The 16,228-nt window shown below is 30.6% G+C and overlaps 1 protein-coding gene across 8 annotated transcripts in view; it reads right to left on the bottom strand.

Moving 5' to 3' along the window:
• LOC129943118 (peripheral plasma membrane protein CASK) overlaps window positions 1–16,228 on the bottom strand; it is a 235,407-nt gene that overhangs the window by 72,173 nt on the left and 147,006 nt on the right. For 7 of the 8 annotated variants that reach the window (XM_056052359.1, XM_056052360.1, XM_056052361.1 and 4 more), the window contains one exon: window positions 8,949–8,984. The exons of the other annotated variant lie outside the window; for it this stretch is intronic. In XM_056052359.1, coding sequence (XP_055908334.1) covers window positions 8,949–8,984 — 36 coding nt within the window. The remainder of the gene's footprint in view (window positions 1–8,948; window positions 8,985–16,228) is intronic. 8 annotated transcript variants of the gene reach the window in all.

The raw sequence follows: 16,228 nt of genomic DNA, 5'->3' as shown, positions 1-16,228 counted from the left end.
GAAATTGAAATTATAAAAAAAAACTTTTTTTCTGATGATTTAAAAGTCGTAACTTTTTTTTTAAAAAGTCTTCATGTGACCTTTTTTTGTACAAATCTTTCTTTCATCTATATTTCATTTATTCTTTGAAATTTATATTTTGAAAGTCCCAAGTGAGCTAAATAAAAAAAAATGTTCTTCTAAAAATAAACAGAAATTACCCAGTGCCCCTTACTAACAAAAAATTGAAATAGCGTATGGTAAAAGAGGTGATTCAAATGAGACTTAATGCAACACTCACCTTGAGAATAATCGAGAAAACCTGTAATATTAATAAATTATTAGAAATAAGTTGTCAAATCAGAAGCTTTTTACTTCTTTTTATTTTGTCAAACTTCTTGTTCACATGGAAGTGCTGAAACTAGTTGGAGGGTGTTGGGTTTATTAGAACTTTGAAGTTTTACTAAACCAAACTATTCGGCTGTGCAGGACTAAGTCTAAATGAAAAACTGTGTCACTGAGGCCCAAAATCACAATCGTAACACTCTTTATTACTTAATTACTAAGAACGAAAGCAAACATTTTTTTTAATTTTCCAAAAATTCTTTTTAATTCAACGAAATGTTTTTTTTTACATTTAAAAAGACCGCTTTTAACCAAAATAGTAAGTTTTGAGGAAGTCACTTGCACGGGGTCCATACAGTTGCAGATTCAAAGGTCAACACACATCAACTCTCAATAATTGTGCAGGTGTACTCAAAAGAACTGCATATATCCACAAAAGATATTTAATATTCTATAAGAACTAAATTTCATAAAAATTAAAAAAATTTAGAACATATCGTTTATTAATGTACACCATAAGTATATACATATGTACATATATATATTCTGAAACGAATAACTTTTAAAGCCAGGCACGGGCCGAAATTCATCGATAAAATTTAAAGTAAAATAATACTTTACTCACATCATTTTTTATACACATCAAGCTATATAGCAACAAATAAAATGTTCGTATCTACCTGCAATGTGTTCTTAAACTAAAGGTTTATATTTTATTGATTGCATTTCTATGAATCGCAGTCAACATGCTATGCATTTCAATTAAATCACTGTTTACGTCAATTAACAAAAAAAAATAACGGTAACCTAATTATGTTACCGAAAGACAAACAACTAACTAAGTGAATTTATTAGCTACAAAATCTCCCGAAGGTATATGTCATAATTTGCATAATTTTATGGATCACACCATAAGACTGTTTAATTAAAATATTGTTCGCCACATCGAATTCAAATTATTCGGGTCGGTATTTTTATATTCTATGATACTAGATTAAGTAAAAAAATTATTCATATACTCGAATTTACGTTTTTAAAAACCCAAGTCACGTTTTTTTATCATCGAAACCTCAGTACCAAAAAATTACAAAGACACAAGGCTACACAAAAAAGTTCACTAAAACCGAAGTGAAAAGAAAAAAAAAACTCTAATTACCACCGGAATTGAGGTTTGAAGATTTGTAGCCGTAAAAGAATTTCAAAATCCTGTTGTTGGTTCACGGGTAAAGTTCTCCACTGTATCCGTCCTTAAAAAAATCGATGATTGTCTCTTAAGGAATTCCTACTAACATCCATAAAAATTCCTATCTATCAAGACTTCGCCACCATAAGCTTTGACAGAGATATGTGAAAAAGGCTGTTTTAAGTGCAGACGAGTTTTACCCAGGAGCGTTAAATAGCGTTCCATTTCGGTCCAATGAATTATGCCGGTTAGGCATAAAAAGGAAAGAGGACCCAGAGAACCAAAAAGCTATTCAATTTTCTCTTTTTCAAAGATTAACTCCTCTTTCCACTGCGACTAAATCGAATTGTTTTGCAGAAGCTCGTAGATACGTTTAAAAAAATCAATTGTGGGATGATATGGATGAATAGTATCTTTTTGAGAACAAATTTATTCAAATTTTAGGCTTTGGTTGGTTTAGTTTAGAATTTAAGAAATTTTACAACATAAAGGAAATCCTCCTACAATGTCGAATTTCGAAAAACTATTGTTTATGATTAGAGACACTCGTACTGCCCACAAAAGTAATGATGATTGAAAGTATTTTAATGATTATTTGAGATGCAGATAACAAGGAACAAATATATGAAAGAACTTTGAACAATATTTATTTTAAAGTCTTTTGTTTAATGATGTGGCTCATTTTTATAAGGCTTCGTTATTCTTAAAAATTATAGAAATAGGGGTTCAGTAGGCATTATCAAATAATATCTTTTCAAAAAATGCGGTTGGTCAGGCAGTATAGATCCAGTGTTAGTTATTGTGACATAGTAACTCTTTTTATGTTATAAATTACAAGCCTTTCAAAACAAGGCTATACCACATGCTATGCAACCAAATGAACAATTCAATACAATACTTTTCTCAAAATTTGTGTACTGTTTTGATTTTTTCACTAAAGGATCCTTCTTAAATTGTACCAACTTAATATTCCAGTTCGGTCATACTTGTACCTCCCTAACTCTTACACTTTTTTTTTTAAATGTGTCTTGACAAATAGCCAGCAGAGGAGGATTTAAGGGACTTTAAACTACCTATTACGGGTTAACTTCTGTGTCGATTGCCTTTATAAAATTGTATGAATTAGTAATTTGAATTTTCTGGTTATAGAATCACTGACTGATTATGCTAAATTTAAGCTGTGAAAATAACCGATTGTTAGGACCTTTATAAATTTTCTCTATTAGAATATTATTTAAATGGATAATTTTATTCATTTAAATGGACAAATCATTTGTTTCGAAGCCACATTAGAAGAGAATAAGGATACACAAACAACTATAATTGAATGACTACAAAAAAAACCAATTCCTGTATACGAATAAAAGTGCGTTAGAGGCAGATAATAAATTACTCGTGCGGAAATACAAGGATTCAGAAAATAAAGAGATTCCTTATATGGGGAGTTGAATTACTCAGATATAATGCAGAGTTCAAGGTACGCAAGTTTTGTTTTTGTGAAACCTTTCTTCAGTCTTTTAAGCAATACTAAAATATAAGTTGATTCCACTTGTATGACATAAAATGAAATTATTTTCCTCCTCTGTTTATTCCCTTTTCTAACTAACTTACATGTTTCAACAAAATACACATTCTAATTCTTTATATAGGGTAGGTACTTAATGAGAAACACGTAATTGGGAGGCAAAGGTTGTCTTGTAATTAACTACATCTTCTACATAGGGAATTACTGGACGTCATATATTTCATTATGGACGTACATATGTAATTATACTTTTCATTGAGCTAGCTACAAACATTCGAACTCCAATCACACAATATAGTAACATCATTAAAACATTTACCAATATCGAAAATTACGAGTAGATTCACCTTTTTTAACACAATTCTGGTAACCAATCGAAACCATAACCCATGTAAAAAGCAGACCAACGACGTCGTTTCTAACTTCAGTTTGGAAGTAATTCTTTAAAAAATAAAATAAAATCAAAAACCGAACAATAATAAATCACTCCAAATTTTTAACCAAACTTATGAAATATTTTACTAAACTCTTTTCACAATTCATTCAAGCCAAACACCACCGATAGGTTATAAGTGAGTGCAACAAAGTGGATAACTAAAAAATAATAAAACAAAAATAAAACTTCTTCCGTTTCCTTATTTAAATTGGACAACTTTTTCATCGTTAAACTATTAGACTACTTCCTTCCAGTTCAAATAAAATCGGCTATGGTATATAATCTAACACGGTGTTTTTTTTTTTCAATTTTATTTGGGAATGAAAAAGAAAGAAACAAATTAGTTTTGGCAAGCATCTACTTTACTTACATATATCATTCCGTCGACAACTTTCTGAAGCTATAAACAACAAATAAGTTGCACCAAGTTGAGTTGGGATAATCCAGCTGTAGCGGCGGCGATGGGGATGGTTTGAGGATTTTCATTATTTTGCTCACGTTTTTATGTTGAGGCTTTTTGCCACAAGGATATTTTGTGAAACTTGAGCAAAGGGTGGTGTAACGAAAGTTCGACGAGTTTTATTGCAGGGTAAATGCGCTTTAGGACGCATAGTTTGTGTCAATGCGTGTTTAAACTTTGATTTTAATTGAGGGATATTTAAGTTTATGAACAATATAATTTCCTTGAATTCCTTTTTTGAAGATTTTCACTTTCACATACACATACATATGTATGTATGTAAGTAAGCATTCGATTGTGGGTTATTGAATTTTTTTGAGGCTTATGCTTTTGGGCAGTTTTGGTTGGGCTATTTTTAAGGATATTTTATTTCTTGTTTTTGATACTCTGATTTTGCTTTTGAATTTTCGATGAATGGGTCGTAGAAATAAATTTTTGATTAATAGAATAATAATAAAAAAAAATTAAATCATTGTTTTTTAGTGTTTAGTAATTTTACTTAGAAAGTTTGTTTGCTTGAAAAGGAAATACATACGCAATTAATTCTTGTTCAGATTCTTAGCTTATAAGACTTTGACTCAATATTTAGTATATACTAATAAACCTTAAGTAAAACCGAACTCGGAAATGGGTTACCGACAGTGGATATTTAGAAAAAATGATGTTATTCGATCAGTATCTTACAGGTACTAACAACTTTTGCGCCATTTCCAAGTCCTAAGGGCATGTTTCCACCCGCGATCAATGATATCTCCTTGTGGTTTATTACATTATGGAACAACCTAAAGCTTTAATTAATAAAGCCAGTAAAGTGTTTGTTTTCAAATGTATTAAGAGAGGCATTTTGATGATTTATGTATATTTCTAAGGAAACACAAGTTCTTTTTTTCAAAACTACAAAACTCAAACTAATTTCTATAAAATAGTTATGTAGAAGGAAATAGCATGCATTGGAAGTGAAATTTCTGAACTTATTTTAAGTTGCTTCACATATTTAATATACTTATTAAGAACAACTAGTACTAGGAATAAAGTAGAACTTGATCCATAAATCAGATTTTAAATGTTCCTTAAACCGATAGCGATGGAGTAAATTAATTTTGTTTTTGTTAATATACAATTTTTTAGAATTTTTAGAATTTAAAATATGAGAGCTTTAATTTCAATTGTATGTACATATATATTTTGCTTAGGAATCTTTCAGTGAATTTTTTTCACAGATGTTTAACCTTATATATGTATCTTCTATCTATAAAGTGCTTTTCACAGTATTTTGGTTTCCTGAGAGGACTACAAAATGGAACTTCCTATCTTTGTCTATTTTTCCTGGAAAAATACACACTTGACACTTTTTAAACTATCGTTTCTTTCATTCTAGGAAAATAAGTTACAAAAAAAGAAACGTATTTACATTCCATTGACACTGGTATTAACGTATACAGAAATACTATATTACAATTACACATGTTTTGAAACATGTTTTCAACATACCCTAAGATTAGGTTTTTAAATTTAATTATTTAAGTTTAACTTCAACTTCATACCTTTTAGGTTATTCTAAATCGATAAATATCTTAAGTTAAAGCATAACTTCATTTAATTCAACATGGTTTTTTTTATTGACAAAATTTAAAACTAAGAAATGAAAACATAAAAAGTCAAACTCGAATTTAAAAAATCCAGACTCTTAAGGGAGTAAAGTTTGAATTTGGTTTTAGGAGAAACAAAAATTTGTTATGTGTTCTAGACCAATAGTCTAGAGATAAGAATAGCACAAGTCTGTACTTAAAAAAAATATACATATCTCGGTATTTTACTTTTGATTTTTCGTTTAGTGACTATATATTATATACAATTACCTCTGATTGTTTTCCTTTCCTATAAAATTCTAGCGTATTAAAGAAAAAACATACAATTGCCTCAGGCAAAATGATTAAATTAACTCAAAGGCTAGTATTTAACATAATCAAAATGGTTCACTGCTCCTAAAGGTACAATGAGTTTAAGTTTTTAATGCATATAATATTATCCTTTTTATATTAAATGGCCTTAACACATTACATAACATTAAAAATGGGTATTGAAATATCGATGAAATTAAGATTGCAGATTACATTTTTAGCATCCTAACATTTTTATCGATCTTTGATTCATCAGTTATCAGCATACTCAGGGGCCCTACTTTGTAACTCGATCATACTTTTGATTCTGTTGGAAAATTATTTGAACTATCGATGAAAGTATAATCGAATGACGTCAATGCCAACAAAGTAGCTAAAAAAGGTCCTATCTTTGAGCGAATAACAAATTATATTTGACACAACACAAGAAAAAAAAATAAAAACAATAGCTTTGTGGATCCGCGCTGGAATTTAAAGTCAAAAAGGAATATCAAAGAAACAATGGATAGTGTCGTGATCTGGTTTGAAATTAATGCAAATATTGTACTAAGTATTATTAGAAGCAAACAAAAATTTACTTTTGGAACATTTATTTTAAGACATTTTTATTCCGAACAAATTTACTTTATCAAATTGGTACATCAATCTCTGATTTTTTGTTCTACTAAAAGGGTTTTGAGATAACTCTTAGGTAAATCCGAATTTTCTACAGAAGAATTTTTAATTGTTATGCCTTAGTATTTACACTTTTAGTTGATTGCTTGTACAAAAAGCATACTACTATAAATTAAAGGTATGAAATATTCAACACATTATTTATTTATATTTTTGTCAGTTTAAATTTAAAAAAAGTTTTCAACACACTTTCCTCGTAAGCACATTTAATGTAGTTATTTGCTTTTCTTTTCTAATAAGAAATAGTAGGTAATATCAGGGAGTAACGATTTTGCGAATTCGAACAATTTATTTGTAGATTCAAGTTACATAGTAGAGCTCTTGCACTTTGAAGCAAGAAACGTGGTCTTAATTTTCAAATGCAAACGCAATTCATGTTAGAAATCTCAGTCTATAGCCCTCTAACTTTATTGAATGAATTAAACAAAATATTTCTTCTAATACATCAAAATTCGATACCATATTATAGAGAAACTTCATTACAAATGATTGCATTATGATACTAGATTTTTTTGTTCTTCATTTTTGTTTATTACATCAGATAAAACGACAGGCGAGTTAGCTTTAACAGAAATAAGCAACTATTTCGGCTTCTGTCTAATTAAAACCTTCCCATAAATTTCCTCCACGACAAACTGTCATTTTACTGTCAAAACTTTGCAATAATAATCACAAGGACAAAAGTTCTGCTATCTGTGGTAGCTCTATTTATGTATCGGCCTTAATTTATTGCCAAAAAGTTTTATATTAAAGTTGTTAAAATATCAAATACAAATGAATTACTGAACACACATCTACCAGAATGTCGTATCCAAAACCACCCCATGCTTCAATTTAAAATAAAAACAAAGGAAAATGTTTATTACAAAGATATTAGATACACAAAATCAACTCGATTGTATTAAGACACAACTGGGCAGGATTATCCGTAATTTCATTAAGTGGCAGATTAATATTAAGAAGACGACTACGATATATAAAGGAGCGAATGAAGTCTATCTTGTCTACTTCAAAAGCTATAAAGTGGGCCTGGAAAGTCGCACGGTCAACTTGTATTATGTTGATTCACAATTTCAATGATGATGAGTACAAGTACAAACACTCTTGTTATCCTTGATATTTGAAAGAGACTCATGTTATTTTGTTAGTAGGTATATACATAGCCAAGCAAATATTGCATTTAAGATTAATGTGCCCGACTTTAAGCCACAAGAGCTTGCCTTGAACACTTATTTCATTTCTCACAAACTTATACAACAGCTCGGATATTATTCACAAAGCAAATTTCACTTTTCACCTTTTAAGCTAAAACTAAAATATTCACTCTAAATACGATTTCGGTATGTACTTCGTTTTCGAGCGACCGACAAGTCGGGATTATAAGTTTCGATACGGAATTGGGGTTTATTGTACAGCTATGAATGTATTAACTTCGTTCGTTTTACAAGGGTTATTCCCATTTCTTTAACCGCTTGCAGTTTGGTATCCATTTTGCATGATATTCAAATAATGTGCACTTCCTTCCGGAAGAACATTATTCCAAACAATAAGTCACAATCTGTACCGACATCATGAGATTCCTTAATCGAATCACAAAAGATAACTAATTTGAATTTCAAATTTATAAGAAGGACAACACAGGGCACTGCAAGGATTTCGAAGTCAAATGCAGTATTTGCATTTCCCGCCAATTTAGCGCGTAGAAGGATAAAAACTATTGGCGAAACGTAGGTATACCTCGTGAATGTTTCACGTATCCTCAAAAACTGTGTGCACTAGTTTTTAGGATAACCTTTCTAACCAAAATAAGCCGATTCACCAATTTGCTTTCATTTCCATCCCTGGTAACTTCTGCGCACATGAAATAAGATCCAGATTATTGTTGGTGATGCTGTTTAAAATAGGGGTTCGCGTCTTCACTAGAACCGTAAAATAACCGATTCGAAGAATTGTGAAATTTAACGAAAATTTAAAACTCACCCAGTTCTCAACTTCATGTTGTATATAAAATTTTAAAAAATTCAAAATCATGACCTTAAAAGCATTTTCCTTCGAAATCTTGTTTTCGAATTTGTATTGAATTATCATTTTTATATATTCTCATGTCCTGTACATACCCATAGTTTAAAAGCTTTCGCGTTTACTCCTTTTTTGAAAAAGTCTATTTTAAGAAGTTTCGCAGGACGTGTTTTCAATATTTAGTTCACTTATGATATAGAACTGATTTAAGAACTAGATTTTAAAACAATAATAAAGTTTCTATAGCTTAAAAGATATGTTTAAACTTTTTATAGTAAATTATATAAAGCTCGTAGCTCGCTTTTTCAGAAACATTAATGGCTAAAGTTGTCAAAAAGCTTATATCAAAATGAAAAGTTTATAGGTATTATTTACTTGAATTGCATCATCCATGCACCTAAAATTTTCGTTTTTGATGAACTTACTTGCATATGATACGCTGGGTAAGCATCTTCACATACCTGCAATGAAAATAAAAATAAAATTAGAAAATGATTTTTAATTAAACTGGATGCAATTATTTTATATGATACATTTTGTATATAGGTATTTAAGTTGTTTGAGCCATTCAAAAACTAGACTTTAAAAGCTTTTACAAGTATCAACATGTGTTTTGTGGGGAGCATGTGAAAGCAATTTCTAAAGTTAAGGCAAAGGAACGAGAATAAGATAAATATACACAGTAAAGAACTTATGGAAACCTTTTTAAGAATCAGAAGCTCGACTTATGCATATATCCCGTTCAAAAAATTGCTTAGCCACCTTGTTATTTGTACTTTCTCGGGGTAAAGACAATGAGCTTTCGATTTAGAGCTTTTATTATAGCATTCCTGTGAGCTTTTGTAGAAATAGTCCTTATGGAAACCAACAAAGGTCGACAAGAGGAAACATGTATAAATATATTCCATTTACTGGTAAATTGTACTAACAGAGTGGTATAATGAATTAAATCCATTGCTCGGTCGCATGCACATGCTCTTCTATCTTTTATGTTAAATCGTATTAAATAGAGATATAACAATTTGAATTGAAGAATGAATATTTTACCTTCTAATGCTCAACTGGTACTTGGCTTTTACATAACATACTACAACCATATTTTTAACTTTCTATAAAACTACTGGAAAAGAGGTCTATAAAGCCTTAAGTTTTCACAAATGTCCAATTTCCATGTCTAAGGACTATAAAGTTAACCGATGGCATAAGTTGAAAATGTAAAACAGGGTCAAATAGTACGCTTTTGGTTGAAAACACTATTTCGTGAGATGATCATGCGACAAATTGCTAGTACAGAGCTTCCAATGTGATGGTCTAAACTATAAACAAAGGTAGCAAGTAGCGCGCCGGCGACCGCAGTCCAGTTGAAACTGCATGTTCTTGGGAACATATACAATTTATGGTAAATTTAGCTGATAATTTTCGGAATGCTTCGGCTTTGGCAGCTCTTGAATCTCATTTGAATTGAAGCTTTATATTGCTTTTCAATTATAATTATTGGTCAGTTCTAAAGCCTATTCAGTAAACAAATGTTGTTGTCCATGGCTGTTTCACCTTGAGTTGGTTTTCTATGGCGCCGCACATGGCCAACTTCACCAATCATTCTCCTGGTGCAAAGTTGATCATACTTGTGGGTTCATAAAATTCACTGTCTCAGATTTTCTTGCACGATTTCATGTTCAGCCGCAACGCGATGCTTTCGGAAGATCTTGAGTTTAGTTAGCGAACAGATTTTTTTTGGTCCTTTACTGAAAGAGTGGCCTCCAATTTATTTACTACACTGCGAATAGTCTTCCTATTGTAGAACGATTTTAGAGATTGCGACCAAAACACATAAGTAAAAATCTTGTTTCCTACTAGCCTATCGCTTTTGGAATTAGAAGTTAGGTAAGAAAGTTTAAATGCTTTACGCAAAGACAATTAGACAGTTTAATAAAACGGAAATAAAAGAAAAAGCAAGCACAACATTGTACCAATTCTTGTTTTGCAAAATTTAAAATGTGTATACATTGACATTGACATTTTTTTATAAATTTCCGAAGCTGCAAATATCAAATAAATATAAAAATAATATTTGTAATGACATTTCAGTTTCAAAATAAAAACTAGACCATGATTAATACAAAATATAAGACAAATAATTTTGTAAAATGTAAGTTTGAACCTATCCCTATTTATTGGGACTATTTTATTATAGCCTCTCGAATATATCCACTGCAGATATTGTTGTGAATAAAAATAGTAGTTTATTGAAATTTCAATAGAAATATATTAACAGGACTATGTTTGAGAATTTTCTTATTGAATGAACACAATTTTGTGATAGCAAAAGGTCAAACTAAAAATATAGATTTGGCAAATATTCAAAATGAGAATATAACTTCCGTAACAAAATCCCTGTTATATTCGAATAAGTACGGCACAGCTCATTACGAACTAAGCCAACGCCATCAAGGTTTTATCCATAGTAAAATTGAAACTAGGTTGAAGTTGCGGCAACTATACTCAATCCTATAAATACTGTACATACTTTTATTTATATGTTTTGTAATCCTTAAATGAGTATTGTAGCCAAACAACTTCACATTTTGTTCGCAGGCCAAATTGAAGACCCGAACTCAACCTCTGTGATCGTGGTCCAGGTCTTATTACAAATAATATTAATACCTACCTATAGAAATAACAAAAAACGGGAAAATCCTTTAGAGGATTCCTTTCAATTCTCCAGCCTCAAGTTATTAAGATTGTCGGTTGATATTTATTTTCTCTTCGCAATCTACTTCGTTTATCCGAATGCTTATTGGAAATCAAAGAGATATTTATCGGAATTATGACATAAATGATTTCCAAGTTATTGGGTTGAGGTTCCTTTATTCCTCTTTTTTTGTTCATTATTGGTCTCCAAAAAGTTAGGTCTATCTGTGTTTACGTTTAAAAAATAACTTACAAGGGATGTTTACGGTGAATCTGGTCTTTACCCTTGAGTGTGCTGGAAAACATTTTTTTTTTGGGATTTGGGAAATATATGTGTGCAGATAGAATTTGAAAGAGATATATTTTTTTATTTTGTTTTGCAGAGAATGATAATATTTTAAAAGTTACATCCTGACCTGGGGGATTCAAAAAATGTATCAATGGCTTAGAACTTCTAATGCCTCGAACGCAAACAAACAAAAAAAAAAACAGTAGAAGATGTTCAGTGTCTATGGAGTAAATTGAGGAATACGCAGAACTGAACAGTTCTTTTTGTTACCAGCTAAGACTTAAAAAAGGACTTATTGTTAGGAATGGTGTTAGGGAAAAAAAAACTGACAAGAAATTGAATTATTACGATCCAAAAAGCCTGAAGAAGGGGACATCGAAAGTTATATAGCTTTGGAATGTAAATCGTGGCATAAGGGAATTTGCATATTTTAAAATGAAGTGCCTACAATGTACACCCACCATCAACGTCTTGAAGCTATGATAAATACTTTTACAATTGATTTTTGTCAATATCTTGTCGTGAACAAAACTTTATTGAGCTAATGCACTGGATGAGGGAAGATGAAGATGTTATGAAACTTTTGGAAATAAATAAATTATTGAAAAACAAGCTATTTAGTATTTTACGACAATTTTGTTTCTTAAACTATACCTTCATTCTAAACAAACTTTTCAAAACCGATTTATGCAGCTTCGTAAGTAATTATTTCATTAATAATTTTGTATTAATTTCGAAATTACGATTAATATCCATGGTAGTACAAATATTGTGCGATATTTTTATTATAGCTGCTTTTTGGAATGTTTCAGTGATCAGTCAAGGAATGTGATTTTCAAACGTAAGTTTAGGCATAAAACGGCGAATCAAATGACATCTCTGCTATTAGTAAAATGACATTAATCAGTTTCTCTGGAATATTTTTGGGAAGTAGGAAAGATTACGGATAAATGTATCTCCAATAAAGGAGAGCTGTTAAAATGTAAGTGAAAGAATTGTATTGTCTTAGTATCCAAATGTAACTCACAAGATGTAACTGGTGTTTTATATTACGTGTAGTGTCTTAAGTTGCTATTATTTTGTATTTTAAAAGCAAGCATTTTAATCCTTCAGTCAAAGGGTTAAGATGTGTTTTCTTAAGTTCAAACATTACTTTTCTTTTTATTAGATTTGTATTGACTTTCTCTCTATAAATAATATTAATCAGTAATATTAACAAATTTCGTACAAGATTCGTTTTGTACTGCCCTTTGGCGAAATAAATGTTGTTACTGCACCTCTTGAGAGGGTTTTCGGTATACATGATGTGTTATTTGAAGTGTCAAATTCAAACAGTTTAATTATTTAACGTATTATAAAACTACAGAATTAAAATGTTGGTCTATTATTTGACAAATTTAATAATTCTATTTATATATCAAAAGTAAGAGAAAAAGTTCACAATGACTTTCACTTCAAACATTTTGAACTTTATCAATAAGCAAACAACCACCTACTGATTGGAAGAACCCCCATAAATAACAACTTTTATTTGCTTTTTATTTCGATTTCGCGCACATACATCTTCTATTTACAATAGAAACAAAATTAATATGAAACAAAGCTTTCACGGAGTCATATATATAATGATATTTATCATTGAATACAGAACCCATGTCAAATTAATTTCTCTTTTTGAACTGAAAAGATATAACTCGATGGCAGCTCTGACACTTTAATCAAGAAAATCAATAATTTATTTGTTTAGAATTGAATTTTACCCTCGTCTTTATTTATCTTCTGTCGTGTGGTATAGAAAATAAAGTTGGAAAGTGAGAAAAAAAAATAAAATTCATTGTTTATACATTCTTTTGAAAACAGACAAACAAAACAAAACTTTTTGAATACACATGGCATTAGACCTTGAATAATGATTACAACTCCCCAAGTGAATGCCTTATTTTCCAGGATTAGAATATAAGTTTTCCTTGAGCTGAGACCAACACGTGGTGTTTTTAAGCGATAACCCTTCTTAATCTGAGTTCTTAGCACAATGCGGTGATAAGAAGAGAACTTTGGCTTTTCATTTTTTGTGACACAATCGGATTATATGTATAAAGGGTTAACAAATTTCGTATACTTTATTATTTATGCAACACTGTGAAGCGACTATGCATAACAATACAACTGTTAAGTGATTTCCCCTTGACCCTGCGACATAACTTCCACAATCATATCAATTCATATCATATATAATTCAGAGGTGGAATCGGCCAAGATGGTAACTGATTATTACATTTTTGACAGTCAAATGCACCTATCACAGTGATTCAACAACATCCAACTATTCAACAATTTTCAACAAGAATAAAAAATATTGCTTGCAATTCGAAACTTTCAAGTCGAAATAAAAGAAGCCAATTGGCAGTGGTTTGATATTGATGATATTTTAATTAATTTCTGTTTCCCTTTTTATTGAAAGTCTTAAGCTCATTCGGTCACAAGAATACAAAGATAATTCACAAAGCACATGAAGCGAGGCTGAGGATCGAAAACATTTCAGTAATTCAACATTTTTATTTGATGAGATCCTAAGACAAAATCTACTTCTGAGCGAGTAAACATCTATTGTTAAATTGACAAATCTCTTCAAAGTTTAAACCTAACCGAAAATATAGTTTAAAACAAATAAATGTCCCTTCTCCAATGGCAAGAAAAAAATAGGGGATAGAAAGACGGAAGACACATCTTGTTTAACCAAAGTGAAAATACATTAATGTTTCATCAGAGCACTCATCGCATTTGTTATTATCATATCTTTGCGCATACAACAAAGACTGAAGCTCGTAATTAAATCAGCATTGCCTTTTTGGTGAAGGATATCACCGATTAGTCCCATTTCTATATTTTCAACTTCAACCAAGAGACTTAAAAGGCCAAGTTTCAAAGTTTTCTAGTTTAATATTATTAGCACAAGCTTTTTAGCATTGTAAGTGACAGTTATTCGAGTTGGGCATAGTAAATATAAAACTTTATTGGATTACCCTCTTATAAATAAGATAGCGTCCTTCAAAAGTTTGTTTTTACTTTTCGCAGCTCCTTTATTGTTTGAATAAGTCATCCTTTATCAACCGACGATGATAACAATCATAAAATGGTTTAGCTGGGGTAGTTAACAGCGTAATGAGAAATATGTGTAATTCGTAGTTGTTTGTATTTTTTTTATTTTATTATTTATTAAAACGTAATTTAAATTACAAGCCAATAAAAAAGGTAAGATCCTAGCAGCGGAGACTTTTGGCTCAATGTTCGCTTTTTTTGGAGTTGAGTGTATAGTAAATATAATATGTATAAAAATGATTAAATAGTTCAACTTGTATTTGTTAGTCAGACTGTCTTAATACCTATAGCACCAAAATCACTTTGTAAAAAATGTAACCCAGAGTTTTGCACGGACAAGGCGGGCATTCGAATGTTCTATTTTTACGGATAACATGCTCATGAAACTTAATCTTCAATAAATTGATAAGAAGGTGTGTTGTGTTTCTTGTAGCACTATGCTACATCGTCAGGTCCATACATTTTAATTAAGGTCAAAGAGTACCCGTGGCATGATGGTTAGTGCTTTGGACTATCATGCCAGAGGTCTTGGGTTCGATCCCTGCCTATGCCACCCAGAGTTTTTTCACTGGTACTGCTCTTGCGAGGAATTGACAAATTCTCCAAGAGTAATTCTTGTCATGAAAAGTGTTTTCTCAAATTTGCTGTTCGGCTTCAGCTTAAGACTGTAGGTCCCTTCTATCCCTGACAACAGTACCCGCACACAAGAATGGTTGAGAGTTGTCAGTCACTAGGCCCTAGTACTCAAACGGACTGTTGTGCCACCCAATTTATTTATTTAAAGAGTATCTGTAACCATGAAACATTATTGACAAATACAATAGTATAGGCCAATACAATAGACTGAATTTAAAACAATCTGTTGTTGAGGGAATGCTAGGCCCTCAACTACTGTTATAAATTTTCTATAATAATTTTATTTCGATCTACCTATATTATTAAAAACGGGGCATCTAAACGAGTCAAACAGTAGTTCTTTAAACAAAAAAAAAACGAAAATAAACTAAATGTATCTGAATAAATTAATAATTGTAAGGAACCAAGAGCTTATTAAGTCAGTACATTAAATAAAATGTGTGAGTTTATCTTTATTTAAGTATTTAAGAAATGTTAAAAATGTTTAAATCATTTACAAATAGCAAACTCATCCTAGTTTCATTGGTAACTTACCAAACTTAATTAACTATATTCCTTAACCTTAGTTTTTAAATTTTTCTTGTTTCTAAGCCCCTTAATTCTTTAAAATTAATTTTTTCGGCCAATGGTGGATATAAGTTTAATACATTTCTAAAGAATATAGCTAAAATCAAGTGCCAACAAAAAAGTTTAGTTTTTGATTCAAAACATCGATCCCTAACGTTTTATCAATAAAATATTTTATTTCCATAACCAACAAATATTCATATGTTTGATGAACATAAAATTCAGCTTCTCCTTCACAGTAATGCTTTAATTCTTTCGATCAATTCATTTGAATTCAGGTCATCAAAACCTTTAAAAAAGTATCATTTTGTACACACGTATTTTATATTCCATCGTTTCGAAACTAAGATTCTCTAAAAAAACAAATATTTTGTACTTCGTAGGTACTCGGAAGCAGAGGTAGACTTTTAAGCAAATTGGGGT

This window comes from Eupeodes corollae, chromosome 1 (genome assembly GCF_945859685.1).
Source record: "Eupeodes corollae chromosome 1, idEupCoro1.1, whole genome shotgun sequence".
In the NCBI taxonomy this organism is placed as follows: Eukaryota; Metazoa; Arthropoda; class Insecta; order Diptera; family Syrphidae; genus Eupeodes; species Eupeodes corollae.
Note: the sequence above shows the minus strand (reverse complement) of the source record. Positions and strands in the feature narration are given on the sequence as shown.